This window comes from Pleurodeles waltl, chromosome 7 (assembly GCF_031143425.1).
Source record: "Pleurodeles waltl isolate 20211129_DDA chromosome 7, aPleWal1.hap1.20221129, whole genome shotgun sequence".
NCBI lineage: Eukaryota > Metazoa > Chordata > Amphibia > Caudata > Salamandridae > Pleurodeles > Pleurodeles waltl.
In genome coordinates this window covers 324,894,565-324,918,262 of record NC_090446.1, presented here as the reverse complement: position 1 = coordinate 324,918,262, position 23,698 = coordinate 324,894,565, and the positions used below count along the sequence as shown (strand labels likewise).

At 43.2% G+C, this 23,698-nt stretch overlaps 1 protein-coding gene across 1 annotated transcript in view; it reads left to right on the top strand.

The window, feature by feature from the left end:
- The window catches only part of PTPRT (protein tyrosine phosphatase receptor type T), a 1,804,620-nt gene that overhangs the window by 493,934 nt on the left and 1,286,988 nt on the right, over positions 1 to 23,698 (top strand). Inside the window, exon 4 of the mRNA XM_069243772.1 lies at positions 13,646 to 13,727. Coding sequence (XP_069099873.1) covers positions 13,646 to 13,727 — 82 coding nt within the window. The remainder of the gene's footprint in view (positions 1 to 13,645; positions 13,728 to 23,698) is intronic.

Below are 23,698 nucleotides of genomic sequence, written 5' to 3'. Positions count from 1 at the left end.
CAGAGCAACTTTCCCTGACTGACACTAATAATAAGTTAAAGTCAGGCAGCGGTAGCAGAAGGAACATCACACACAGTGCTGGAATTGGAAAATACTTACTCTGAGACGCATAAGTTAGGGTCAAGGTGTGGCAACGGAAAGAGGGTGGAATCAAGCAGGCACGGTCATGAAAAACAGAATCTGAGTCAAAATATACATTTGATTTTTTTTTAAACAGTGCATCAATGAAATTCGAGACAAGAACAGTGAAAGTAAATCTGTTCTGGCCTCCTTAACTAACAAAGAGGGTGGATTTTAAATTATCTTACAGAGTTAAGGCACCTTCTAAAGATATATTTGTGTGAGCATCAGCTATCAGGGTATAATAACTGGTGTATTATTCACTTGATGCAGAGTTGTGTGATTTGATCGGTCACAATTTTGGCAAATAAAGTTGCACTGGAGATTTATCTGCCTGCTGCACAGAACATTGTGTAACATACAGAGAAGATATTTGTACTTTAGATATTTTAAGTGGGTTACTGCTTTTGATGCAGAGATCCTTTGTTTTTACTTTTGTAAGCTGCCTCCCTTCTCATATAGCACAGTGAGCTATGGGTGGGCATCAAGGAGTTACATGCAAATTGAGTTTAGGACCATATTTATTTCCTCAAACTGTCATTATTGTAAGGTGCAAACATCAGTTGCTGTGAGTGGTAATGACACCAAACACCTGACTTTGTGTTTCTCCCAACCATACACTCTTAACTTGTAGTGCCCACCACTAAGTACAATATGTGAGTCCAACCCCTTGAAACCCTCATTGTCTTAATTAACATTTCCTTTAAATTGATTTGCACATTTATGAGTTATTGGCTCTATATAAGGTGTGCATGTGATGTAAAGCACACTGACACCCTACATAGCGATGAGTAGTGCTATAAAATAATAATACAAAAAAAAAAAAAGTTCATTTTACCCCGTTTGTGATTTTTATGACTTTTCTTAAGTTTTTATGTTTGTAACAGTGATGTTTGTATGTGATGGTTGTATTTCATAGAACCGAATAAAGAAAGAGAGAAAGAAAGAATAATTAGTATGTGCTATTTAAATTGGTATTTGAGTGATTATTTATGATGCAGATGACATTCTTATGGTCCATGCATATATCTTACACAGAAGCGTTGAACAAAGTCAAAAACATACCTCCAAATCACGTTTCCCTTAAGTACTTATCAAATGTTCATAAATTATAACAAGCTGTGTGCCTTTGTTCTCTCCATTGTATTGCCATCTTGGAGTTGGGCTCCAGGGAACTCCTAGCTGGGAAGATAATGGAACAAAAGGAGGGCTGATGTCTCTTTAAATCAGGCCTTTGTTTTGGGCCCAGCGGGAAGCAGAAATAAGAAAGCACTTTAATCACCTGCAGGTTGCTGCTAGGAATGAAAAGATAGACAATGTGCGGGTGCTGCTGACTGTGCCCATATGTCAGGATTTGCACCAGAGCAATTTCAGCATATTTCTCGAGGGCCAGGTAAACCTGGGATCTGGCCAAAAATAGCTTCTGGATTGGGATCTTGCTGCATCCCTCTCACTTTGTGCACTGATCACTCAATTCACCCATACATTTAGGACAGGTGCAATACACGTAGTTAACACACAAAAGAGTGAGTGAGAAGGTTTAAAGGACTGTTATACAGTCTCCACAAACAGACCAGGTGTGGGTGCAGTTATGGCAGTTATGCTGACAATGTTTTGCTTTGTTAAACTAAAATACCTGCATTACAATTGCATGTGAGTGAGCTAAACTGTTTTCTCTGGTGTCTCCTTCCTACAAGATAAAAATGGGAGTGCCAAGCAACAGATCCTACTTCTTTTTACATTTAACTATTTTGAGGTTCAAATACTGCCCCTGAGGAGTCAGGTATCTTCCCCAGGCATGTGGGTATCTCACATCAAATATTTTTAAATTAGCTCTGCTTAATAAGGCATTTTCACAAGTCTTAGAAGAGGAGCTAGGTATTGATGGGGTAAAATTCCTCAGGGCGCAGTACTTGAAGATGCCTTGCAAAGTAGTATTGGAGAGGCTGTCCCCACATGCAGCATGTTTGACAGGGCAAGTCACATTGATTGTAGCCTTAACAGTGCTCATTAAGGAAAGCCACCTTCATAACTGATTGTGTGTATGAAATGGGACTACATAGGCCTTCAGGCCTGGAAGCGCACACCCAGTACCAATGCATCTCCTTCCTCACTGCCTGTACCTGTAAGGCAGTGATAGAGAAGCAGTGATTGCTGGATCACATATTTTTCCTTGGCCACGTCTGTGTTGTATTCTCTTTGGAAAAGAAGCGCAGCAAAGGCTGAGGAGAACAGGTCACTTCGGACTCCGTGCACTGCTGCAAGTGTCTCCCACTCCCACCTTAATAATAGTTGAAGTGTGAACTTCTACATGGAAAGTGTATTTTGGATTGTTTCACTTTAGCTCCTAAGATTATATCACTGCACTGAGAGGCCTGTATCAGAATCAGTGAGCCAAACTCTTTTTGCTGTGACACTTTTGTCAATGACTCAAGAGGGAAGCTAATTGTCTTATTAATGGAGCACAACACTATGGTATTCTAAACCATACATTAGACAGATTGTTGTACAGTGTACACCATGAAATGAATTATTTGAAGTTGCACTTAGATGTGATGATCATGGAAAGTAGGCACAGTGATGAAAAGTAATATCCTAAGCGAAAATTGTTTGGTCAAGCTTGGAAGTCAGGATTGAGAACAGGTTTCCGATTAGACTTTGTGCAATTGGGATCATGGATGGGTATCACATTTGCCCCTCTTCTGCTCCAATGGCAATTTTATTACTGACCCAAGAAGCCAGTTATCTTTTGCTCTCTGTACAGAGCTTTTATTGTTATTACTGATGTAGCAATATTTGGTCTATTAAAACATATATAAGTTAGGTTTGTGCACAGTATACCTCGTGAACGGAATTATTTCTAGGGACTCTCAAATGTGACAATCATAGAAAGAAGGTAGAGCCAAGAAACATCGTTTCCCAGGGTCACACCGTTTGGTCAAACTTGGAAGCTCTGATTGAAATCAGATTCCCAGGGTCAAAGCCCACAACTAGCTTTTGCCCTGGGTCCAACAAAACTCCGGACTGGTCTTGGCATGGCATGCAAGTGCAATCAAAATATCCTTTGTTTTTGTATGAATGGTGCAGCAGCAGCAGTGGGAACCCCTGTCCATTAGAACATGTACACCTTGGGCAGAAACACTGCAAGCTTCCAAACTTCAGAGGACATTCACAGCCAAGGTGGCATCAGTACACACGTTTCCCATCACAGAACAGGTACAAATTGGCAGTGCAAGTTTTACTTCCCCACATATCAGGGCCAATATGACAGTATGACAGCCTAACAGAAGGCAATAAGTGCAATCTTCCATTCCCACAGAATAGATCCAGCAGGTCACACTATTACTAGTTTTTGTCTCTTACCTGACATGAACAGTTAAGACATGAGGGACATGCAAGTTATAGACCCGTCTCCGAAGTGGAAGCTTGAGCTATTGTGAGGAATATATAGGTGGGTGAGTTTGTGAATAGGAGATTTCTGACTCCATTCTCGCCTAACTGATACTCCAAGTCAGCATCACGAAAGTCCTTCTGCTGCCACTTGCTGTTTGTGTCCATTCTTTAGTGTGCCATGTTTCGAGGAGTAGCCATCATTGGTAGGTCAATGTTATTTGGAGCAGCCTCCACACAGAATAAATAACTGTGCTCTAGACAGGCAGATAGGTGCCAACCTCTTTGAAAAAAATGTAAATGCACAAATGCACAGGATCAGTCCTGCACCTGTTAACAATGGTGAAGGCCACCAGTGTACTCAGTTTGCAGCCCATCTACACTCTCATGGGTCTTCAAGGTCAAATTGTAGGGCATGTGCTTAACCATGTGATATAATTTCTGTAACCTGAGTATTTTCGGAAATGCAACATCTACCAACTCCAGCACTTCATTTTTTCCAAGCAGTCAAATAATATATCACTGCACTAGAGGTGTGCAGTGTTTATTATTATGCAAATAATATTTAGACTAATTTGTGATTCTTGTCTTTCATGTAGTTCGAGTGGATTACTGTGGATTGCTGTGGATTACTGATTTCCATGTGCCCTAACACAGTATTTTTGTTTCAAGAGTTAGTGGATAGCTTTTCATTGTCAGTGTTGTGAAACCACGTTGCCTCCCTTACTTACGGCTTGTTCTGTACAGAACCACATACCTTTCTTAGCTTTTTCTTGTGGGTGGTTTAAAATTTATGAAGGAGAATGAGTGGTTCTGCCTGCGAACAAAATGTTAAAAATAGGAGTAAGAGATAGTATTATAGTGAGGAAGTCCACATTTTCATGTAAAAGTTCAGCTCATATAGAACATTGTGACTCTTGGGTGTTTGTGTAGTTTTTGTAAGAAATATATGAAGGTCGCAAACAAAACGTAATAACTTTCCACACCCCCTACAGCACTTCTCATATAATCTAAACTCCACTAAAACTGAAAAGGTTTGAATGCTCCCTCCTTTCTTAACCCCTTCACTGCCAGGCCTTTTCCCCCTCCTGTGCCAGGCCTTTTTGTTGGCTATTTGGGGCAGTTCGCGCTTAGGCCGTCAGAACTTTTTGTCCACATAAGCTAGCCAAGCCAAATTTGCGTCCTTTTTTTCCAACATCATAGGGAGACTTTGTGGGTTCCCCTGAAGGAGGCCAAGAAATTAGCCAAAATACAGTGAAAATTTCGTTTTTTTAAAAAAAATAATGGGAAAAAGTGGCTGCAGAAGAAGGCTTGTGTTTTTTTTCTCCTGCAAATGGCATCAACAAAGGCTTTGCGGTGCTAAAACACCAGCTTCCCAGCTTTCAGGAAAAGGCAGACTTGAATCAGAAAACCCAATTTTTCAACACAAATTTGGCATTTTACTGGGACATAACCCATTTTTACGATTTTTTGTGCTTTCAGCCTCCTTCCAGTCAGTGACAGAAATGGGTATGAAACCAATGCTGGATCCCAGAAACCTAAACATTTCTGAAAACTAGACAAAATTCTGAATTCAGCAAGGGGTAATTTGTGTAGATCCTACAAGGGTTTCCTACAGTAAATAACAACTGAAAAAAAACAAATTGAAATTGAGGTGAAAAAAACAGCAATTTTTCTCTACGTTTTACTCTGTACCTTTTTCATGCAATGTCAGATTTTTGAAAGCAATATACCATTACATCGGCTGGACTCTTCTGGTTACACAGATATATAGGGCTCGTAGGTTTGTCAAGAACCCTAGGTACCCAGAGCCAATAAATGAGCTGCACCCTGCAGTGGGTTTTCATTCTATACTGGGAATACAGCAATTCATTTGCTGAAATATATAGAGTGAAAAATAGGTATCACGAAAACCTTTGTATTTCCAAAATGGGCACAAGGTAAGGTGTTGAGGAGCAGTGGTTATTTGCACATCTCTGAATTCCGGGGTGCCCATACCAGCATGTGAATTATAGGGCATTTCTCAAACAGACGTCTTTTTTACACACTCTCTTATATTTGGAAGGAAAAAATGTAGAGAAAGACAAGGGGCAATAACACTTGTTTTGCTATTCTATGTTCCTCCAAGTCTCCCGATAAAAATTATACCTCCCTTGTGTGGGTAGGCATAGCGCCCGCGACAGGAAATGCCCCAAAACACAACGTGGACACGTCCCATTTTTTTGACAGAAAACAAAGGTGTTTTTTGCAATGTGCCTACCTGTAGATTTTGCCCTCTAGCTCAAACCGCACCTAGGGAAACCTACCAAACCTGTGCATTTTTGAAAACTAGAGACCTAGGGGAATCCAAGATGGGGTGACTTGTGGGGCTCTGACCAGGTTCTGTTACCCAGAATGCTTTGCAAACCTCAATATTTTGCGAAATAAACACGTTTTCCTCACATTTCGGTGACAGAAAGTTCTGGAATCTGAGAGGGGCCACACATTTCCTTCAACCAAGCATTTCCCCAAGTCTCCCGATAAAAATGATACCTCACTTGTGTGGGTAGGCCTAGCGCCCGCGACAGGAAATGCCCCAAAACATAACGTGGACACATCCCATTCTTTGACAGAAAACAGAGGTGTTTTTGCAAAGTGCCTACCTGTAGATTTTGGCCTCTAGCTCAGCCGGCACCTAGGGAAACCTACCAAACCTGTGCATTTTTGAAAACTAGAGACCTAGGGGAATCCAAGATGGGGTGACTTGCGGGGTTCTGACCAGGTTCTGTTACCCAGAATCCTTTGCAAACCTCAAAATTTCAACAAAAAAACACTTTTTCCTCTCATTTCGGTGACAGAAAGTTCTGGAATATGAGAGGAGCCACAAATTTCCTTCCACCCAGCGTTCCCCCAAGTCTCCCGATAAAAATGGTACCTCACTTGTGTGGGTAAGCCTAGCGCCCACGAAAAGAAATGGCCCAAAACACAACGTGGACACATCATATTTTCTCACAGAAAACAGAGGTGTTTTTTACAAAGTGCCTACCTGTGGATTTTGGCCTCTAGCTCAGCCGGCACCTGGGGAAACCTAGCAAACCAGCGCATTTATGAAAACTAGACACCTAGGGGAATCCAAGATGGGGTGATTTGTGGGGCTCTGACCAACTTCTGTTACTCAGAATTCTTTGCAAACCTCAAAATTTGACCAAAAAAACACCTTTTCCTCTCATTTCGGTGACAGAAAGTTCTGGAATCTGAGAGGAACCACAAATTTCCTTCCACCCAGCGTTCCCCCAAGTCTCCCGATAAAAATGGTACGTCACTTGTGTGGGTCGGCCTAGCGTCCACGAAAGGAAATGGCTTAAAACACAACGTGGACACATCACATTTTTTCACAGAAAACAGAGGTGTTTTTTACAAAGTGCCTACCTGTGGATTGTGGCCTCTAGCTAGGCCAGCACCTGGGGAAACCTAGCAAACCAGCACATTTTTTAAAACTAGACACCTAGGGGAATCCAAAATGGGGTGACTTGTGGGGCTCTGACTGGGTTCTGTTACCCAGAATCCTTTGCAAACCTCAAAATTTGGCCAAAAAAACACTTTTTCCTCTAATTTCGGTGACAGAAAGTTCTGGAATCAGAGAGGAGCCACAAATTTCCTTCCACCCAGCGTTCCCCCAAGACTCCCGATAAAAATGGTACCTCACTTGTGTGGGTAGGCCTAGCGCCCACAAAAGGAAATGGCTCAAAACACAACGTGGACACATCAAAATTATCAAATACAACACTACCTGTTTTTGCAGGGGGGTGCCTGCGTTTTTGGTCCTGGGCTCAGCAGCCTTCTAGGGAAACCTACCAAACCCAGACATTTCTGAAAACTAGACACCCGAGGGAGTCCAGTGAGGTGTGACTTGCGTGGATCCCCCAATGTTTTCTTACCCAGAATCTTCAGCAAACCTAAAATTTTGCTTAAAAATCACATTTTTCCCACATTTCTGTGTCGGATCACCGCACTGGGACACATTTCATACCACCCAATGTTCCCCTCAGTCTCCCGGTAAAAATTATACCTCATTTGTGTAGGTGGGCCAAGTGCTTGTGAAAGGGAAGAGCCAAAACATGTCGATATTGAGGGGGAACAAAGGGGGTCCAAAAGGGCAGTTTGCAAAAAAACATTTTTAGGCTGACAAGTGCAGCAGAATTTTTATCGGTATAGATTAGACAATGCTGGGTGGTAGGAATTTTGTGGATTTCTGCAGATTCCGGAAGGTTCCCTCACAAAAACGTGGGAAAAATGTGTGATTTCCAGAAAAGTTGGAGGTTTCCATGGGATTGTGGGTACAAAAATGGTGCGGGGTGCATGTGAAACACACCAGTCTGGAATCACCCAGATGTTTAGTTTTCAGATGTGTCCAGGTCTTGTATATTTTTCTACATGGCAGCGTCCCAAAGTCCATAAAGTGCAGCGCTTACCATTCCAAGTGGGACGATTTTGAGAGTAAGCCAAGTTTTCTCAGGGCCCAAATGTAAAACTAAAACCCAAAATAATCAAATGCCTTCTTTCTTGCTGTGGGATAAGATGTTTTAGAGTGCGTGGGAGAGCTGAAAGACTGTTACACCCTTCAGTTGAGGTGGGGGCGTAACCAGGCCCATACTGGTTGGTAGCCACCACCCCAATATATATATATATTTTTAATTCCCTGGCATCTAGTAGACTTTCTGTCCCCCCGGGGTGTGGATCAGGGGTAATTGCCCCATCTGCAAACAACTTTGGCCCCATTTATTTGAGGTGGGGGTATGGCCATACCCCCACCCTCTTATTTTTGGAAACAAACTTCCCTGGCCTCTGGTGGGCTTTCTGCCCCCGCCCCCCCTTCGGGCAGATGGGCCTTCCAAAAATAGCCCCATCTGCTCCCAATCGGGGGCAGATATGGCCAACAGTAATATGCTCCCACGGGGAGCGACCCTTACCCAAGGGGCTGCCTCCCTAATGAAAACACATGCATACACACACACACCAATCCCTGGCTCCATGGGGGCAGATTGGCCTAACAAAAATTGGCCGAAATGGTCTAAATACAATTTTCCCTCCAGGGGAGCGACCCTTGCCTAATGGGTCGCTCCCCATCTCTAAAAAAACAAACAAACAAAAAAAAACACAAAAAAAAAATTGCCCTGGCACCTAGAGGTTTCTGCCCCCCCTGTGGACAGATCGGCCTAATAACAATAGGCCGATCTGCCCCGGGGGGGCAGAAATGGCCTAAAATAAATTTGTCCCCCACCCTCCCGGGAGCGACCGTTGCCTACTGGGTCGCTTTCCTTGCGTGACATTGGCGCGAAAAAAAAGCCCCTGTGCCTAGTTGTTTCTGCCCCCTTGGGGGCAGATTGACCTAAAATCAGCCGATCTGCCGGCAGAAATGGTCTAAATACAATTTGACCTCCAGGGGAGCGACCCTTGTATAATGGGTCAAACCCCATCTCTAAAAAAAAATTTAAAAAAATTGCCCTGGCGCCTAGAGGTTTCTGCCCCCCCTGGGGCAGATCGGCCTAATAACAACAGGCCGATCTGCCCCCAGAGGGGGGCAGAAATGGCCTTAAATAAATTTGCCCTCCCCCCATCCCCCCGGGGAGCGACCCTTGCCTACGGGGTCGCTATCCTTGCGTGACATTGGCGCAAAAAAAAGATCCCCGGTGCCTAGTGGTTTCTGTCCCCATTGACCTAAAATCGGCTGATCTGCCCCCAAAGGCGGCAGAAATGGCCTAAATACAATTTGCCCCTCCATGGGAGCGACCCTTGCCTAAGGGGTCGCACACCATAGGCAAAACAACAACAACAACAACAAAAATCCCCGGTGCCTAGTGGTTTCTGCCCGCCTAATTAAACTAGGCTGATCTGCCCCCCAGGGGGGCAGAAATGGGCTAAAATAAATTTGCCCCCGGGGGGGGACGACCCTTGACTTAGGGGTCGCGACCCTTGCCTTTAGGAGTCGCTCCCCTTGCGTGAAATTCACGAAGAAAAAAAAACCTCCCTGGTGTCTAGTGGTTTCTGTCCCCCTTGGGGGCAGATTGGCCTCATAAAAATAGGCCAATCTGCCCTGAAGGGGGGCAGAAATGGCCTAAATATAATTTCCCCCCTAGGGGAGCGACCCTTGCCTAAGGGGTCGCTCCCCACCTCTAAAAACAAAAACAAAACAAAAAAATGATCCCTGGTGCATAGAGGTTTCTGCCCCCAGGGGGGGCAGAAAAGGCCTTAAAAAAAATGCCCCCCCGGGAGCAACCCTTGCCCAAGGGGTTGCTCCCCTCATGCCAGTTTCCTTTTCTAAAATAAATCCCTGGTGTCTAGTGGGCATTTCAAAAGCCGGATTGCTTTTGAAACGCTCATAGAGACTTCAAAGGGAAGGAAATTCATTTCCTTCCCTTTGAAGCCTCTCCGGCCTCCTCCACGTGATCGGAAGAGAAATGCTTTCCATTTCTCTTCCGATCGCGCTGGAAGCTGAGCTTTCAGCGCGATGGGAGGAGGCCTCTGTGATTGTCAGCGTGCGATGCGCGCTGACTTCACAAGGGGTGGGGGGGTTCGAAGGGGAAGGGATTCCCCTTCCATCCACGACCGGGTGGGCGGCCCATGGGTGCAGGACGAGGTGATCTCGTCCAAGGCACCCGGGAACCGGTGCATTGGACGAGATCACCTCGCCCAAGGCACTGTACCGGTTAAAATATACTGCCTGTTGGTGTATTGTGATAGCCTGCTTTCTGGTAATTCACAAGGTTGGGCAGCATGCCTCTCAGTAATTGTTTATTTGTGACAATACTGGCATCCAAAGAAGGTCAAACCCAATGGGTGTAAAGTATGTTTCCTTTCAAAAGATCAATAAAATTAGTACATCATCTTGTTTTCAAATTCAGCTTTAAAACGTTTTTGTGAAGTATAAATTTACTGATGGAGTATTTCGAAACAATAAAAGCTGACCACTAACTAACTAACTCACTCGCTAAATAGATACATACATACATAAATAAATAAATAAATAAATAAATACATAAATACATAAATAAATGAATCAAAAAATCAATAAATAAATACATACATATATAAAAATAGGTATTTGGCCTAAACTTACAACAACATCATTCTGGGACAATATGTCCAGCTTTGACTGCTTCACTAAATGAGGCTGCATCTCTGTTGCAATCCTATATAGCATGCGAACATGTAAGTCTTAGAATCAGACACTATCTCAGAAGTCTTACCAAGACTCCAAAAGCAACAGGGGGTACTGTTCTCAGTCAAAAACGTTTTCCCTTTAAAACAATAAGTTTCCCGAAGCTTTTCAGACTGTGGAACTCACATAATTTCCATGCACCTGTATCACAAAATATTATGCTCTATTAATCCAAAAGAATTTACCCACTGGAAATTACTGGAAGATGATCCTGGAAGGAGGTCTTCTTAACATTGTGGGTTTGGAGGTACTAGTAAGCTTACACCTTTCAATCCAAAGGGCAACCATTACTACAAAATCAATGAGGAAAAGATACAGATTTAAATGGTGAATGATTGAGACATACAACTAAGAGTGTGGTACAGATGTTGATATACTTAGCATGAGCGCCATTTGCAGAGTGCAAACTGGGAGTAAGATTGAAATGTGTTTAGAATGGCTCATCTACAAACCTGGTCTTTTCACTGTATAGACCATCCACTATTAGTAATTGTTAGACCTGACAGCCTTAGGGTAGTCACCCTTAACTTTTTGCCTGCCTCCTTCCACTTTTGAGATACTGTTTTTGCTGGTTTTTAGACTCTGCATACTTTACCACTGCTAACTAGTGCTAAAGTGCATATGCTCTCTCCCTTTCAACATGGTAACATTGGATCATACCTAATTGGGCTATTTGATTTACTTATAAGTCCCTAGTAGAGTGCACTATGTGTGCCCAGGGCCTGTAGATTAAATGCTACTGCTGGGCCTGCAGCACTGATTGTGCCACCCACTTCTTGTGTCACCCCTTGTCTCAGGCCTTACATTGCAAAGCCTGTGTGTGCAGTTTCACTGCCAATTCGACTTGGCATTTAAAAGTACTTGCCAAGCCTAAAACTCCCCTTTTCCTACATACAGGTCACCCCTAAGGTGTGTCCTGGTTAACCCCTAGTGCAGGGTGCTGTGTAGGCAAAAGGCAGAACATGTACCAATGTAGTTTACATGTCCTGGTAGTGTAAAATTCCTTCATTCATTTTTACACTGCTGTGAGGCCTGCTCCCTTCATAGGCTAACCTTGGGGCTGCCCTCATACATTGTTTGAGTGGTAGCTGCTGATATGAAAGGAGTAGGAAGGTCATATTTAGTATGGCCAAAATGGTAAGACAAAATCCTGATGACTGGTGAAGTTGGATTTAATATTACTATTTTAGAAATGTCACTTTTAGAAATACAGCATTTCTCTGCACTAAATCTTTCTGTGCCTTACAATCCACGTCGGGCTGGGTTTAGTTGATAGCTCCTTGTGCATTCACTCAGACACACCCCAAACACAGGCTACTCAGCCTCACTTGCATACATCTGCATTTTAAATGGGTCTTCCTGGGATGGGAGGGTAGAGGGCTTGCTCTCACACTAAGGACTGCCACGCCCCCTACTGGGACCCTTGCAGACAGGATTGAACTGAAAGGGGACCTGGTGCACTTCTAAGCCACTCTTTGAAGTCTCACCCACTTGAAAGGCACATTTGGGTATAAAAACAGGGCCTCTGCCCCTACCAATTCAGACACTTCCTGGAGAAGAGAACCTGAACCAGAACCTGCATCTTGCCTAGAAGACCCGCCTGGCTGCTCAAAGGACTCACCTGTCTTTCTGTGAAGGACTGCTGCCTCACTGTTACCCTGATACCTTGCTGCTCTCTGGCTGTGGTGAAGAAGTGCTCTCCCAGGGCTTGGATAGAGCTTACCTCCTGTTCCCTGAAGTCTCAGGACCAAAAAGACTTCATCTCTAAAAGAAGGGCTCCTTGTGATTGAAATTCGACGCACAGCCTGCCAGAAACAATGCACAGCCTGCACCGCAGTGAAAGTTTCACCACACGCCGAACCAGAATGACGCAGCCCGACTTCGCAATGAGAAGATTGATGCAGCGCCAGCCTAGCGACTGGAAATTTGACACACAGCCTCACCGGGTCGACACACAGCCGAGCCGGAATGACACAGCCCGACTTCCAGAGAGGAATCGACGCAGCGCCTGCAGTGCGGTAGAAAATTTGACGCATCGCCTACCAGATCGACGCAGCTCCTGTGACTTCGTCCTAGCAGTGCCGGACATCCACACATTGTCCCCCGGGCGTCTGAAAACCCCGCAACCCGAAGAGGATCCACAACCGAATGCCAGAAATCCACGCACAGCCGTCCCTGCGTGAAAACTAAACAACACATCGCCGAGTGCAGCCAGAGAAATCAACGCACACCCCATTTGCTTCCACGTGTCTCCTTCTCTGTGGCCAATTGTGGAGATTTTTCATGTGAACCAGGTACTTTGTGCTTGAAAGAGACTTTGTTTTGCTTTTAAAAGCCTTAAGACACTTTATATCATTTTACAGTGATATCTCTACATTTACTTATTGCATCTTTGATCGTTTTAACCTGCATTTATCCAGATAAATAGTATATATATTTCTAAACACTGTGTGGTGTATTTTTGTGGTGCTATATTGTGTATTGTATGATTTATTGCACAAATAGTTTACACATTGCCTTCAAAGTTAAGCCTGACTTCTCAGTGCCAAGCTACCAGAGGGTGGACACAGGATAATTTGGCTTGTGTGTGACTTAACCTGACTAGAGTGAGGGTCCTTGTTTGGACAGGGGGTAACATGACTGCCAACCAAAGACCCCATTTCTAACAGTAACCCATCAGCTAAACACAGTCTGCTTCCTACACCTGCCTTACCTCAGAATCAACGGTGATGGTGGGTCAAGGCCAACTTTTTCAACTTCACTCAACTAATATTGGGTGCGGTATTTGATAACTTCAAATCATTGGGTGATCCGGAAAGGTCAGAAACAGTGAGGCTAACATGGTACTTCACAACTAAGTAGTCATGTGGCTAAGATCACCCATTTGGAAGGTGAACCCCAATATGTTTGGTTATTGTGTTTCTTTTTTTATTTCAGGTGATATTTGAGGCAGTATCAGTGAAGGGGCATCCAGGTTATGTTGCAGTGGATGAAATCCATGTCCTTGCACACCCATGCAGTAAGTAATACCCTTCTTTCTCCTTATTACACCATTAACTTTATAATTTAACCCTGCTGTTTCTTGTAGGAACTCAGCCTCAATCGCTATGTGAGAAGTTTGGTACATGGTAAACGTGCATGGAGAAAAGAAATATCCCGCTGCTCTGACCAATGAGACCCTGATATATTTATCTCCGAGCAAATATATTTAGAGCCTATTTCCGAAACAATTAGGATAGGAGACAAAAGTCATTATAGGACCACACTACTGATGCTATTAAATACTGTGTTTGCCGAATACCAATACTGTGTAGTTTTGATTCCACCTCATGCCTCTTACTTCTGTCACTCTACACTTCCTGTCTCCTTATCTCGCTTTCCCAAGTTCTTTAACAAGCTAAGCTTTAGTGAGGGCAAATGCACAAGGAGGCGCAGCATAATTTGCCATCTTTAGTTTGTTTTACTACCAGGAAAAGGAGGGCTGGAATCTAGTTTTTCTAATGTAAACTCGGTCCTTAGAGTTGAGAAGCAGTACAGTGGTCCCCTGGAAATAATTTACATCACTCTTTCAATTTATTAGGAAGACTATTACTCTACGCCTTGTCCCAAAATACCTAATAATGTGTGCATAGATGTAATCCATTGTATCAGTAGGACATGTGAATTTCTTTTAATATGTGTTTGGCAACATTCAATAAGAAACGCAAAAATGCGAAAAAGGTTATCTTTTAATGAATATATTCTAACAAAATCTTGGGTTGTGAGTAAAATTGTTATTTCTGTGCTTTCAACATATATACAATGTTATCCACACGTTTTCTTTACATGAGCACTGTGACGTTTCTGCACAAGTGCCTGTAGCACCCTCTTGTTATAAGGTACATTTGTTGATCAACAACAGCTCTCATTATCACCAAGCATAGTAGTTCTGCTCTTGAGGTTTCCCATACTTTTTCTCCCAAGAGGCACCAATATGGTGCCAAAAACAGAATCAACTCCAAATCTCTGGAACTGTCACGTGTAGGTTTATTGAGAGGTAATGGAAGTAATGCGTCCTGGCATTCAAAGGAAATAGGGCAATTTATTACACCTTTGTTTAATATGTACAAAGAGGATTTGTACCTACAAGGAACGTACTTCAAGTCTTCGTCACAACATAGGTGTGTTGTTGTAAACATGCTACATTTTACATAGTTCCAGGCAGTAATTCCACACTGCCATTACAGGAAGTCAAAAGGAACTTCTGTGTTGTCTCCGATGCTGCCTTGAGTACACTGCCAGGTCATGTAAAATCAGTGCTCATTGGTGTACACTGAACTTGAAGCGCTGAGCAGTGTTTTCTAAAACACAGGTTGGTGCTTCCTGACAAAAGAATCCGATGAACAAGCTCCAAAAATGCAGCCCAGAGAGGTAGTCATGATTCAAATGTTAGCCAGACTGCGGAATTCAGCACTTCTGAAAGAAGATGACACGATGTCTGAGTGTCTGAGATGTTCTATTACAGGTGTCTTGACTTACAAGGCCAGAAGGTAACAGAATTCTAAACACAAAAACAAAGCTATTAAGTGCCTTATGAAGCAGATGGAATGCAGTCTGGCTGGTGAAAGTGGCGTCAGATTTGGGAAAGAGCGTTTTCTTTTAAATGATTACAAATTCAAAAACATAGCAAAAATGTATCTTTCCTTTGAAACATCGCTCTGGGAAATATTATCAGACAAAACACTCCAAAAGAGGCAAAGCGAGCAGGATTGTAAATGCATCGCCTTTTCAAAAAGGAGTTGAATTGGGATATACTTACTTATGAAGACTGCAGTCTCATTTCCCCTGGTAGATAGATGGCCAAATCCCATTCTGACATTTGCGTCTCCTTCAGTGATCTGTGGCCTTGTAATCAATAAAGAAATAGATGCTGAATTAATTGCTGTCTATCATGAAGCTTCAGCCATCAAACTGGATAAGTCTTGAGGAGCCATCAGTGGCAGCACAGCCGGGGTAGAAGTTGGTTCTCATGAGGCTTTGAGGCACAGGGGCAATGTGCCTGAGCCTTCCACTTTGAAGAGGCCTGCCAGCACATGGACACAGAGATGCCTTCATGGCAAATTTGTGTTAACAGCCTCTAACCTTTAATTAAAATATAGATTTATATTTCCTAGTAGTAGCATCTACTTACCCCATTTGAGAGAGTCCTTGGAAAATTGATTTCTGTTGTTGAAATATTACTTTCAAGCTGTACCCTCATAAGAGGGTATACAATCTTAATTTATACTGTCAGTATCAAGATCATACATAAATTGTTAACTGAAAATAATGTAAATAGATGTCACAACAGCTGAACAGCCGCTCTATGAAATGCCTTAGTTGAATTTCACACATTAAAGGGCCAGCCAGTAAATGATGTCAGAAATCAGCTCAAAACTCCTGCTAACATCCTCAAACAAACTAACATTCCAAAATGCCAATTGATGGTGATTGTTATCAATGCAACCCTGGGTAAAGAGAACTGTTTTCTTCTCTACAATGGATGATCCTTCAACCTAAGTCAGGAAGGACTATCAATTTATCAGTAGTCGCAGGCGGCATGGCTGTTGTTCTGAAAGAGACAGTGCCTTCTTCCAAGGCCAGCAGGAGGTAGTCTTGCTGTAAAACATCTGTGGACTGTCCTTGAAATGGAACGTGAGGGCTAACGAAAGGAAGCTATCCCTTTAAAATAGTTTTAAACATCTACCATCATGGAAGTTATGGAAAGCAGGGAAGATTGCTTGCAGCAGGGATGGCTGGTAATAATGGGCGTGAGGTGCCATTGCACTAGCAGTTATGTGGGAAGATGTGGGGGAACACAAGCAAAATACCAGACAGATGATCAACACTGAACTAGATTGCGAGGTGTGTTGACTGCACATGTGCAGGGAACATGGTGTGACTCTCCCTTGATGCACAAACCAGTGTAGTGTTGTCAGGGTGGTAGCCATGCCCATTTTTAGCTCGGTTCATATGTTCACACTGGTACTCTGGCTGCTGAATACCCAAGGAAAGGTTAGTACAACAGAGCGACAGGCAATTTGTAAAGACTGGGCAAGTTAGGTCGATGATCAGGATGGAAGTGGTTGGAAACCTCAGGCACCAGGATGGAAGCAGTCTCCACCCATCTCATGGTTTTGTTGCTGAGAGGGTAGGAGATGGGGAGACCTGTAGCTACTTCTACCAGAAGTCACGCATGTGTGGTATGCTCCTCTGGTCACAGCACTGGAGTCCCTCGTGAGTGCCACTCGTCTCCTGCTCTTCTGTCTTCAGCTTTATGTATCCTTTATTTCTCCTGCCTAAAAGACCTAGAAAATGCAAGACTTTGTTGCTAAACGTGGCAACTGGATCAAAGCCATCAAAAAGTTGCAGCGCCCTCACACTCCTAATAAGCAGACATTGAGAGAGCACCAACTGGCCTGTGCCTCACTTCATAGGTTCACCCACAGGTCCAGGGTAACTTACTCCATGTGAAGTCTGGCAGCCTGTAGAACTGGAACTAGAGCATCTTGGACTCCTTAGTCCTGAGAGGCGTGTGGGAGGACAGGCGAGAACTCTATCCTTTTTTCATCTTGTAGCGCCATACCTCATCAGACACAGAAACAGTATGAGGACTTCGCTTAATGTTATGAGCTGTTGACAGAAGCACACACTTTATACTGTAAGAGTGCATATTAAGGTTTGATATGAGATTGCCAAGAGCCAGCTCCAGGTTGTGTTCAACGTTAGATGTAATTAATTTAAGTTTAGTTGAATAAATGAACATACAAAAAAGGTAACTGGCCTCATGACACTTGCAGAACCTAAATTATTACAGGGTTCTTAACCATTATTATTTTGCACGTCTGGGCTCAGTATGTCATTTTTCTATTATAACCTTAGGATTACAAACCTCAGAATGCATTGTGCTTAAATTTGGATGTCAGTGCAGAATATAATGTTTTTTTAATATAATTTAGAGCCAGTTGGCTACTTTGACATAATGGCCAGTCTGCTTACACAAATACCCCCTGCTCTCACCCCTAAGTATGGATATGAAACATGCTAGACTCCTCTGCTACCCTGGGTCACGCAAGCTGCCCAGGTTTCCTTGGTACCAGCTGTTGACTTATTCATCGGTAGAGGAGTGCCAGGCTTAAGGTAAGTCAGGACTGACCAAATAAATGTTAATACATGATACATACAATTGTCATGGCTGAGGAGTGTGTGTTCGTGTGGACTTGTATTTTGATAACTGTATACATATAAAAAAGAAAAGGAACTCATTTCCCTCACCCTGCTGCCTCCTCTTTCTTTTCACTGTCCTCCTCAGGGGTCTCTCACAATCGATCAGCTTCTCACTGCATGTGCAACTTACAATCATGTGAAGTTCCACGCAGTACACTTGTTGCCATCTCTCCCAGAAGTATATTAAAGAGAGTTGCATTTCAAAGGAGCTCCCTCATGCTATGAGGTCTCTATGTGAGGGGAGTTGGTTTTTCTTAGATCAGTTTTTACTACAAGTCAGATCTGAGATAATTTGCTTTAGCTTTGCCTGGGCTAGGTATAACTTGGCCTTTTCAGATGCATTAGATGAGCCAGCATCTCATTCAGTGTTGGACGGCCTGTGGGGCAATCAGGAGGTGCCCAGAGGGCTGATCTGAGAGGTCTGGTTTTTATGACTATTTGTGGGCTGTGTCATGGTCTGCTGTGCCAGTTTTTACTGTTAATTTTTCTGATATTAAAGCAAACATTGTGATTAAGTGTCGCATACCTTGCAAAACACTTATACAGCATGGCTTTATAAATTAAAAACTCCCAAAATGGAAATATAGGCCCCTTCTTTCTGATTCACTAATATCGGCCACTTTTATTTTTGTCCCGCACCTACTTTCTGTTAGAGTCTGGCCTGGTTTCAGGGCATAAGCAGCAATGGTACTGAAGCAGAGCATGGCTGCAGTTTATTTACAGAGCTGTGTGTGAAGCTGAGGTGCATTTATGGAGCTTTGCTCGATGTGTGCGTGATTGCAGCTCGCGGAGAGTCACTCTGTAGAATTCTGTAGAGTTACATAAAAACTCTGTGAGATTCTGTGGAGTTCCATGAGTGGGCAGAAATTGGTATGTCACAATACTTGTGCTGATTTTTAATGTCCGGTGCTTGTTCCTCACTGAGCACCAAAGGCACCATGTGACGTTCCTAAGGGTGCAGCTGTTTGATTTGGTTTTGCTGCCATTCAAGTAGATTTTCTACTCGAGTGGCAGCTTTTCCAGTGCAAATGGTCACAACCACAGGTGACCACAAGTGTTGGGAAAATCTCACTGGGTGCCCTCTTGGCAACCATAAATTGTGTTGGAGGATGCCAGTTCTTGCTTGCGCTCACCAGCTTGCCATTCACGAGACGCGTGTGAGAAAAGAACTCAGTGGAATACGGAATTGGGACAGTACTCCATTGGTGGAGCCTAGTTTTTCACCTATCTCTAATGTAAACTGGGACCTGTGGCATGAAATTAAGTTCACTGTCAGTCCCCTAAACCAGTCTCCTCCCCCCACCTCCCAACCTCGTTTTTAATCCATGCATTTTCTGAGAAAATGACCACTTTGGAAATCCTTCTGGAGGCACCCATTCAATTCAAGACCATTGACTATCTGTGAGCTATAGCAGAGTCAGAGGCCCCTCATCACATTTTGACATTTTGAGGTGGTAGGGTGGGGAGAATCGTTTTGAGTTACACCGCTGGGCGTTACATGTCTTTAAAGAACCTGCAAAGTCTAACAGAAATAAAAATGAAACAAACGAAGCTTTCACTAATGAAACTCTTTCGATTTTGTACAATGAAAGGAGCAGGTGTAGTATTCTGGGTGGAAATGTTGGCATTTGGAGGTTTGTCACGCTTGGCACGATGTGATATTTGGTTTATGTGTGGCGTTTTGAAAAAAAGAAATAGCCCACTTGCTACAAGTGTGAGATTTTTTTTTTAAGAGGTCAGTGCACTTGCTATTAGCATTATATTTTTTAGTGAATGGGGTGCACGTATGAGTTGTCTTGCCCGTTGCAATGGTAACTTTTGTCTCTGAGTACGAGATGATTCCTACCATTGCTTTGGCCTCTCCTCATTTCCAGCTCAGTCACATTAGATTGCACTCCCTGATTTGCCTCAAGATCTCAGAGCTGCGTTGAATTCAAGGTTCCCCTTCTATCACTATGCAGCTCAGTGGGCGTTTGTAACCGCCCCGGATGTGTACGTCCGACCTCCACTCACAGGTGGTTAATTTATACGTAGATGTCGGCCCCATGTCCTTACCCTAGTATGATAACTCTGTATAGGAATCCATCTACTGTAGAGACCAGTGTGTAACCTGCGGTATTTGGTAACTTCAATAGGGTACATCAGAGTGTTAAAATACTTGTTGCAAGGATAAGCTTGTGATATGTAAGTTACAATGCGTCTGATTACTTACTGAAAGAAAACACCCGCCAAAGGATTCTAGTGCCCCTATCAGCAATGAGTGGATAATGAAATAATGAACCTTAAAATGAGAGAGAGACAGAGAGAGAAACAGTGCGTATAGAAGTCCTGGTCAGACTTAGCTTTTCACAGTTCCAAGTTTAAGAGAACCTCACGAATTTCGTTTGTCAATAATATGTATTGTTAACGATATCTTCTGGGCATTAACTGTTTTTGGAATCTCTAGGTAGATGGTTAGCATTTTTTTCTAGTCTTTATTTCGCAAAATGGGTTAGTTGGTCAGTGTTTTTCCGCAGTAGAAAGATTCCAAGCTCTGGCACGTAGGGCAGCCGGGCTACTCTGTCACAACCGTGACAGATATCGCATCCACCAAAATATGAATCTGCTAGGAAATAATGATTATTGATATTTCTGCGGACGGGATACTCATCACCGTTGTGACGGTGTAACCCATCTAAATCAGACACTTACGCTCTGATTACAAATCTGCAGCTAACTTGTGAGAAAAAATCCTTAATTTGGTTACCAGACGCTTCTGAAATCCACACAATTTTCCACTATTACTGTAACATGGCATGATCATATATGAAGCTCTTCCAGCAACACTACTCCTCTCTAAGTAATTAATTGATGTCTTGATTATTTATATATAAAGTTCACATATACCACCAGGTGGTCTCAGTGCTAACAGCAATCATGGTGGAGCAAAACTCAAAAGGTAATATTAACAACAGAGTGTCAAGTGCTCTCTTAAAAAGGCATATGGTTACTGATTTGCTTAATAAAGTTCAGAAATGGTTCCACAATTTAAGATCCAGAAAGTAAAAGGCACACCCCTCTCCAGTGAGATCTTTTGATCCTAGGCTGCTGTAGCAAGAACTAGTTTACGACCCTCGGGTCCTCTTTGGTTGATAGTTAAGCACGATTCACCAAGCCAGAAATGTAAAAACTATAGGTGGATTAGATGGTCGTCAACATGATTCTGTGCTTGACCAACTACCAGTGGAGATACCTCCTTGCCTGGGTGATGTGACCAAACTAATTCAGCTTAATTGCAATCCTGACACATGCTGGGGCCTAGCAAGCTGGTAAGCAGGAAGGCTTAAAACAGAGTAAGTAACAATTGTTGAGTTTAAACCACAGAGACATTTTAATGAATGTGCAAAATGGGCCATTACTGAGCCTCTCCCCCTCCTCACTCCAAGGCCTGTCATGGTAATGAGATCTTTCTATCACTCTTGATTTTAGTATCAGAACCACTCTCCATCTTCTTCATATCACTCCTACATCTACTTGTAAATCAATCACTCATTTTCAGATTCAAGATTTGAAAATCAAAGTTGTTCCGAAAAAGGGGCTCATAATATGTTTAGCCCTGGACCCCAAGAACCCCTCACATGGCACTCTGGACAGTATCAATAAAACTGTCTCCAAGGAATTGGGAGCTGAGGTGGGATGTTCTACCATAGTAGCTAGCCACAGGCTGTCACTCCAAAGAATCTTATTATTGCCCTAGAGAAAGAAATCTGTCTTTTCAGCATATAGTTTCAAACAATTTTGGACCATCGATTGCTGGATGACTGCTAGACAATCTCCCAGATTGGACTCCGGGCTGGGAGAATTGATTGACAGAGCCTGGCAGGCAGAAGCTCTAATAAGACTGGAGAGGGGGATGAACACATATGTTGAACAACAGCAAAGATTGTCATGATTCCTGAGATGCCACACAATGATTGGGAGCACTTTAAAATTATTGTCGTGAGTCTGGGACCTATTTTCCAGACATAACTTAACACAGCCATCTCTGCGAGTCTCAAGAGCAAGAAGGCATGGTCTACAGTTTCAAATGCAATGAGGGATCTAAAATTATCACTGTATGTAATATCAGTTGTTATAAATTCCAACTATGTTTCTCTGCCCCATGGTGGACTAAAACACAGCTGCCGACAGATTTTCTCCTGCAGGTGCCACTTCATGATCCTGGTTTCGTTCTCCTGAGGCGCAGAACGTCTCCATGGCTTTGTGTTTGATTCTGAAATTGCTGTGTGTGCATTGCATAAATGAACTCGGAAATCTCCAAAGTACAGCAGGTGGCAAAGCTCAGCAACCCACGGCCACATTAGCCTCTATATCTTCCTGACCTGTGGTGTCTGTAGTTCATATTTTAAGTTCTATATTTTCGTGGTTAATGCACAATCTGCAGAAAACACAGTTTTAGGAGATAGCACTGTGATAGACATATTCTTCGCCCATGGAAGAAGAGGGAAAGGGGGAGACAGATGAGGTAATTAAGGGGACCTTGATGACAGAATGGCCTTCTCCCAAAACTGAATGGTGGGTTAGTGTATTTTGAGTAGCCAGGCAGGGTATCTGATAAGTGAGAAAGGAGGGAGCAGACGTGAAATGAAGGAGTTGGAATGAGAAAGCAGAAGGAAACGAGGAAGGTAAGGGGCAGAGGTCAAAGTAGTTGCCTGATGGATGTCTCAGGGGCTCAGTGTTAGATGGCATGGTGTGCTGTGACAGAGATGCCATGGCAATCAGGAGGGAGACCATGGAAGATAAGAAACAGTTCGAACAAGCAGTCACCAGGGGGGCCAGTAGGAGGCACGGGACCATTTATTTAGAGAGCTACTTGTCATCCACTAAGTACCTTGGCAGAGTCATATCTCCAATGCAAGCATCTTTCTAATAGACATATCTAATTTTCTCTCCACTGCTGGAGGGTTGGAGGTGGAGAGATGTGGGAATATGTATTCATCTAGTGGCTTTGGTTTATAGGAGAAGCATTCGCCTATGAAGAGGACTTCATCACTGGGTGTTAAATACAAGGCACAGCACTCTCCTAGGCTAGAGTTGTGTGTACTGGGTTATTGATTTTCCTGCCCTTGCCCGGCCCACACAAACTATTCATATCTGGCACCTGCCAGATTGCCCTATTGGCCAATCTAACCACGTTTATCACTGTCAGGTCTCATTTTTTTCAATTTTGTTGGTGTGCATCATTCCATATGCACCTCTGCATAATCTTCTCCCTTGTCTCACAGGAAAACATTACATCTTATCCAGCCCTGTATTAATCCTTTGCTTTCTGGTGTTTGTAGTTTTTTTTTTTTTTTCATTCAAATAAACCAGCCAAATTACGTTATTGCTGTGCAACATGGGTGTACGTAATATCTGCGTTATCTCTTCTTTTGAGTACACCAAGGTTTCTGAAATATGACGACTTGCAGAAGCACCTGGCTTTGTTGTCTTACTTTGATCTGTTCGGTCACGTAGTGTAATGTTCCTGTGTAGTCCTTCTATTTTGTCTCTGTATGCCGTCACTGCTGTCCTACTACAGCGTCCGTGACCAGATCTAACACCTTGTCCTTCTTTAATGTCTTTAGTCGGTCAATTTCCCAACCTTTCCTTATTGCTACGATCTAACTGTTTCTGTTATCTCTAAACTGAGCCCTAAGGTAACTGTGCGGTTCTTCTGAAAACTACACGAGCAGAGCAGGGAAGATGGATTATAAGTCATGTTGA